At 32.6% G+C, this 7,144-nt stretch overlaps 1 protein-coding gene across 1 annotated transcript; it reads right to left on the bottom strand.

The window, feature by feature from the left end:
* Nucleotides 1–563: 563 nt before the first annotated feature.
* Nucleotides 564–3,925, bottom strand: LOC143616438 (protein HESO1-like). The gene is made up of 8 exons (XM_077089266.1): nt 3,748–3,925; nt 3,517–3,681; nt 3,262–3,440; nt 3,088–3,183; nt 2,926–2,995; nt 2,716–2,846; nt 2,532–2,642; nt 564–1,281 (listed from the first exon to the last, which is right to left on the bottom strand). Exons 1-8 carry the CDS (start codon nt 3,923–3,925, stop codon nt 727–729), a joined length of 1,485 nt encoding a protein of 494 aa, XP_076945381.1. The 3' UTR covers nt 564–726.
* Between the last annotated feature and the right edge of the window lie 3,219 nt (nt 3,926–7,144).

Below are 7,144 nucleotides of genomic sequence, written 5' to 3'. Positions count from 1 at the left end.
TCTCTTGCATGCAGTGGGTCTGTTCTCAATTGAACAAAAAAGGTATCCTTTCTCTTAAAAGATTAGCTCATGTTATTTATTTTTACCTTTTTATCTTTTATAATTACCTTGTGTTCTGTTTGATGTGCATCAGATGAAAAATTTTAAGTATCATGCTTGAGATGAACAGAATATTAAGGCCCAGGGGCGTGTGTACATTCGAGATTCAATTAAAGCGATGGACAAACTTCATGAAGCAAAAAAACTTAATAGCAGAGACATGCAGCATTTATGTCATTCTTTAGTCAGCTTAAGTTTGTATAGTCATACAGGTACAATGAACAATCTGTTAGTAGTTACTGCTTTCACAAAATTTTAATGGTTGTATGTTTATTATTAAATGAAGCATCTTTATCAATTTAAAAACGAAATAATGTAAATAACGATACTTAAAAAAAGTCAAACAATTAAACCGAGCCACTTTGGTTTGTCGAGTTTCAAAACCATAGTTACCGGTCTAGCCAATAAATCCCATCAAAATCAGTCGAATTGGATCATGAACAATAATAATAATAGGTTGTATACGAAAGTCAATTAAGGTCAAGTCAAATAAACCAATACAAATCAATTTCTCAAAGAGTTGACCCGATTTCAGTTCCCGCCAATAGTAATAATCCTCTTTGACATGCCGCTTAAAAATATAAAGACATAACAACCAAAGACAGCTCTTTGTTTCCAAACACCTACTCATTTCTCAGATTTTACCTTCCAGTTTTGAACCTTCGGATTTTGAGAAGACTGCCCATTGCTCAGGATCCTCTTATGCGCCTCATTGTTAGAAACCACCTCATCTTGACTTTGACCTTGACTTTGACTTTGACTTTGACCTCCTTGCAATGGTTTCTGATTGACCCTCTTCTTTGGACTGTTCTGATACGTGTGTCGTTGTTGCGCTTGTGTGGGTCCGTGTGCACCTCTATGAGTGTGGGGCCCACCATTCCTATTGTGGTACTGATTACCGTTGTAGGTCTGCATATGGGGCCCAGGTGAGCCCCCAAGAACCCCAGCCCGGTTTGTGCGGACCTGAGGATGACTTCTTAATTGATTCATGCCCGGGCCTGCGTGTTGAGATCTGGTAATGATGCTCAATACTTCTGGCCTCACTAGAACTGCAAGCGGGTGGATTTGGTTGCCAGATGTCAACTTCTGATAGCTACTTTGAAATGCATGTGCAATCTTATTAAGGGTTCGTTGCCCAACCGCCCGTGCACAATTCGTTGGTTGCTCAAATGGGTCCTCGATCTAATACCAGCAAAAATCAGGTTTTCTTATTTTCAATATAAAAAACTTATATATGTATATTCCTAAAAGGAAAACGGGTCAAATGGATTCAAAGTCGTCCAAATTATATTATTAATGCATATAACTTCCTGAAATTTTTAATAAACCTTTAGGTCATTTTGTAATAATATTGTCTTCTCAACTAAATTGACATGTTAATAATTTATGGACATTTTTTAAAAAGATAAAAGTGTTTGCATATATGCACATAGGGTAAGGATCCTAAGAGAACCCTTTGCAAATTGAGAACTTTGAGAACCATTTTGGACCACTAAAAACACTTTTAAAAAAAATATTTAAAAAAATCATAAAACAAAAAATAATAAAAATTTTAAAAAAGTAAAAAAACCAAAATTCTTATATTTCATTCCGGTTTCATTAAAAAAATTAAAAAAACGTCATAGTATACACATATGTATAATTTTGTATAATCTTTAGTTACGTAATATACACATATGTACAGTATCATTTATCTTAAATTATACACATGCGTACAAAAAATTCATGTAAATGTACATATATGTATATATTATACATATGTGTATATAATTTAGCTAAACCGAGTTTTTTTTATGAAACCGGGATGATAAAATAAGAATTTTGGTTTTTTTTACTTCTTTGATTTTTGTGTTTTTTTTTATTTTATTTTATGATTTTTTTTTATTTTTGGGTTTTTTGTGGTCCAAAATGGTTCTCCTAGTTCTTGATTTCAAAAAAGTTCTCTCATGATCCTGATCCTATGCACATAAACTTAAGAGTAAATTACACCTTTTAATTTTCGTCCTTCAAGTTTACTCCAAATTACAGATTGTGTCCTTTAACAGAGGTAATTAGAAAGAACATCCTTTATTTGAAAAGTTGTGAGATTTTCAGTCCTTTCACCAACGAACGTTAGATAATTCAGTTGTATCCATATAAAATGATTCAGTTAAACCCAATAAAATCGCACATGAGCCATCACCGTTTGTTCGTAAAGGCAAATTGGCCATTAATAGGGATTTAACAGAATCATTTAACTTCTGTCAGTGGAAAAGACTGAAAATGTTACAATCAAATAAAGGACGTTCTTTATAACTACCTTGGTTTAAAAGACACAACCTGCAATTTTAGGTAAACCAAAAAACCGAAAACTGTAATTTACTCTAAAACAGTACTGAAAATGATATATGTACAGACACAAACATATACAGAACGAGAGAAAGAAGATGTACAAATAACGCATAAGTTTTGGGTTGCCATATCATGTTAGTATCAATGTCTTCCCATTGCCCGTTATGTGGACTAATCCCTTGTGTCAAAGCCCTCATATCGATGTCACAAAACTGAAATAAAAAAAAACAATTAAAAAAATATAAACAGAAACCGACCTGTTTTGCAGGCTTACAAAAAACTTACTTTTGCAAGAAATGAAATAAACAGCTCAGCCAACGAGCTTCTATTAATCACTCTCGACCTATCTGACTTAATCCTGTTTATATTCACGCCACATGTTTCTTCAATATTCTTCTCAGCAGTCGCTCGTACACCTGTTTCACAAATAATTATTGTATACTTTTTAAATAAAGTAAACACGTATAATTTTCTAAACATATATAAGCATAATACCATATAGATCAGCAGACATGTTCCCGGGGTATATTTCACTAAGTGGTGGTAGAATAGCCGGTTCACAAGTCTGAAAAAAAATATGGCAAAAGTTGTTCAAAACTAAAAGAAAAAAAATGCAGAATTTGAAGATCAAATATACGAAAACCAATTTATAATGACCTGAAAATGGAATATAATGAGTAAACTAAGCGAGTAAGAATTGAAAGTTCCAGTTTTTGGATCATTGATACCATGTGCCTTTGCCCATTCTTTAACCTGCACACAATCATAAAAAAATCAGCACATGGAATATTGTCTGCATAATAAAATATAAATAAAAATTAAAACACATACAATTAGGACCATGTCACGAAAACGGTCATCAATCGCATTTATCCAAAACAACAACTTCGACTTCATCTGACCGCTTAAATTGTTGATAGAAATGTCACAGGAAATATTGCCATTGTTGCTGTCACATTTCAATATAGGCACTCTCGCATGCGAGATATACTTTATCCCATGAAATCCACCTGTCAAACAATGCTTTTCATTAATAATGCTAACTAATAAACTTTTACACAAAATTCAGAAAAACATGAAGCTTACCAAAACTTTTCAAGGCCTTTAAAACATCTAACAATAACGTCTGCTTATGTTTTTTCCCAGCGCTAGAAATATACGAACCGTTTGGCAACTCGATTGAGATATCCAAATCTCCCCATTTTGTAAAGAGGTTAGACACAAAGGAACCGAACGGTTCCACTGTAGCACCTATATGCATAAAACATAATATTCAGACCATCTAATAATACAGAATGATGTGAGTTTAGTATTTACCTCTAAGAATATCCACAGTTTGAACAACAGCTTTAAGATCACCAATAATCTGAAACCGTCTCGCCCAGTCAGCTTCCGTGGGATTGAGGACTTGAAGAATATCCGTGAGAGTAGCCGGCAACAAATAATGCGTATTCATCTTCAAGCCGCCAACAACACAAAAACTGACTGAAAACATATACAGCCAAATTTAACATTAAAGCACACGAAACAAACAACAATAAAAAATTCAACTTTCAATCTGGCCGGCAATATTTCTAAAAAAAATAACCAAGACTAGACCTAAAAGTGAAGCATAAACCAGGTAAGACCCGCAGAACACGACCCGATAAGGCGTGATTATTTACAACAATAATTCTTACAAAAATAAACAAGATTAGACCCAAAAGTAAGGGTGAGAATAAACCGGACAAGACCCGCAAAAACCGACCCGGTTATTTACAATATGGTCGGTTTCCGGGTCGGGTTTCTTGGGACTGTTCCATCAAAAGTCAAAACAAGAGATTTAAAACCTAAAGACAACTAATTTGAAAATCAAGAAGAAAACCCAATTCAAAATGATTGATAAAAAGAGAAAACAATTGAAGGGTAATCCGATTGAAGGAAAAGGGTTACCAGAAATCTGAAGAATCTTGGCATCATCGGAGTTGAGATTGAAATTGAAAGATGTTGGCCAGGGTTTAAATGGGAATATACATTGGGAATTGAAGAAAGGGTTTTGGTGAAGGAAAGAATAATAAATGAAGGCGGGAAAGCTATGGTGTCATTGGTTGCAGGTGATGGCTGCTGCTGCTATTGATGATAATAAAATATTATTAATAATAATATGAGAGAAGAAGAAACAGAGTCCATATTTTAGGGTTTGTTATTTTCCAGGGAACTACGCACGAAATGCTTCTGCAATGATCCTCTTATTGTTTCAGATAATAATAATAATAATAATAATAATAATAATAATAATAATAATAATTTCTTAATAATAATTAGTCTCACCTAATTTCATTATTATTATTAACCCAAACGAAAATCCAAAAACAAAAATAATTCAAAATAATAATAATAATAATAATAATAATAATAATAATAATAATTATTATTATTATTATTATTATTATTATTATTATTATATTATTTTGAATTATTTTTGTTTTTGGATTTTCGTTTGGGTTAATAATAATAATGAAATTAGGTGAGACTAATTATTATTAAGAAATTATGATAAAACCACCCGTTATGGGCCGCCTAAGAGGTGAAGGCAGGTGCCGTTGGTCGCTGAACACAACTAAGGGGCACCTTGGTTGTGGGGCGTGGTGGTGTCGATGGTTAGAACGACCGGCGCTGAAGAAGAAATTAAGTGCCCCCCCCTCTCAAACAACTCTCTCCATCTCTCACACACACATAAATACATACGCATATACAGTAGAAACTCGATAAACTAATACTCGATTATTTAATAAACTCTCTAAGATAATATTTTTTGCCGGTCCCGACTCGGGGATAGGGTGTTAAATTAATAATTCGCTAAAACTAAAAGATAATACATTTTTGATAATTTTTTTAGACCCCATATACAATATAAATTTATAATTCCTTATATATAGCATATTACATGAATGATTTATGAAGATTTTTGAAAAATGACTCAATTGTCTTTTGTTTTTTGTTGAAATCAATTTCCCCTTGTAATTGCTTTTGAGTGAGACTTGGATTATCCTAGTTGTGCTTGCATAATGCTCTTCGAATCTCATCTGTCATTGTTGATTTTTTCACGCCTTTAAGATGAGAAGTCATGTTGTGTGTATGATTTGTTTGTGTTAACCTATTTTGATCTTGTATTTATATAGAAATATTTATAATGTCCATAAAGTGATACATTGAACACAAGAAGCATAATAAGGTGGGAGATTGAAGGTTTCTTTCAAATTGGGTCGTTCACCTGATATACATGCATTGTATACAATAATTAAGTGGAAGCTTGAAATGTGTTTGTAAACTAAGTATTCTACTATAAATTAATAAAATATTAATTAATATATAAATTAATAATTATTAATTTATCGATTAATTAATAACTCTTTTAATTAATAAATTTTGGTGGTCCAAAGTGTATTATTTTATAGAGTTTCTACTGTATATATAAATGGGCGCCCTTGGGGCATTAAACCATAATGAGACATTATTGGTTGGGGTTTCGATGCTCCCGGTGTTTACGTGGCGCTGATGTGGCACTGTGGAGGGGATTCGAAGCCCCCCCACCATAGAGGATGGTCTAATAGTATAAAACACTGTTTTTTATAAAGGGTTACTCGATTTTACCTTATTCTCTAGTTTTTTCTCTCTGTTAAATGTTATGTACACGTCTATTATCTGATTTTACAGGTTTTTGTATAAAAGTTAGCAAAGATTGTCTACTAAATAATCTCTGATGCCTCATTCTTTGTCGTTTTTGAAGATGATGTGATCATTTCTGAAAGTTTTATGCTTATGTATGAGAACCATGAAATAAAAGGCGAAGTTATCTTGTAAAGAGTAAAAAGTGAATTTGAATCACTAAGCTCACTATTTCGGTTGTTAGGATTATTAGGGAGGTACCAAAATTGTAAATAATTATACCAAAGTTCAAACATTTTATTAAGTTTAAATATATGATTACTGTATAGCATTTTGGTATAAAAAACGGGTTTGGACATACTTTGTGTAATTATGTATAAACTATGTTGTTATATATGTGACGGCACAAAATTAGTAATAACAAACATATGCTTGGTAAAATCTAACTTAGTACTTAGTAGTAGGGTTTGGTAGAATGAGCAAATGGTACCGAGTATTAATATTTTTCGGTATCAATTTGATACCTTGTTTTTTGAGGTTTTGGGACTGGTATGGCACTAATGGTATTTTACCGACTTTTTGTCTATGGTGTCGTATCACACCAAGTATTTTCATTGCCGGTATTGGTACCTATTTTTGAGGATATTCGGCATCGGTATTTTCGATACATGTATTTTTTGTATCAGTACCGGTACCTAGCTCGTCCCTGGAGGCTGGAAACGGGAAAGGGTGAACTGAGTTCAAATATTATCTCCATCCTAGAGATAGGTTATTTTAATGAGAACCAAGGCTAAAAAAATAATATTTTTTCATTTCTTTATATTTATAGTATAGAAAAACTATAAAAATACATCGATAATATTATGACGAAAAAAAGGAAAGGCAATAAGAAAAGAAAGAGAAAATGCAGGAAAGGAAAAGGAAAAAGACACAAACTAACAAGAAACCAACTAGTATCCACATCTAAAAGGAAATATAAGCCAAAAAAAGTAGGAACATGTCAAGAACTAAAGACTAAGCTAAAGCTAATCTATGCACCCTTTACAATTACTAACTTACAAGTTAA

This window comes from Bidens hawaiensis, unplaced genomic scaffold (genome assembly GCF_021521415.1).
Source record: "Bidens hawaiensis isolate Kalapana, Puna unplaced genomic scaffold, B.hawaiensis_p1.1 tig00047420_1, whole genome shotgun sequence".
Lineage (NCBI taxonomy): Eukaryota > Viridiplantae > Streptophyta > Magnoliopsida > Asterales > Asteraceae > Bidens > Bidens hawaiensis.
Note: the sequence above shows the minus strand (reverse complement) of the source record. Positions and strands in the feature narration are given on the sequence as shown.

Bases quoted from the DNA above. Each gene is read 5' to 3' on its own strand.
- LOC143616438 (XM_077089266.1), bottom strand. From the start codon at position 3,925: ATGTTTTCAGTCAGTTTTTGTGTTGTTGGCGGCTTGAAGATGAATACG. The intron at 2,996-3,087 runs GTCATTATAAAT...ATTTTTTTTCAG, and splicing joins TCATTATATTCCATTTTCAG to ACTTGTGAACCGGCTATTCT. The intron at 1,282-2,531 runs GTACATCTTCTT...TGCTGGTATTAG, and splicing joins CCAAAACTTATGCGTTATTT to ATCGAGGACCCATTTGAGCA.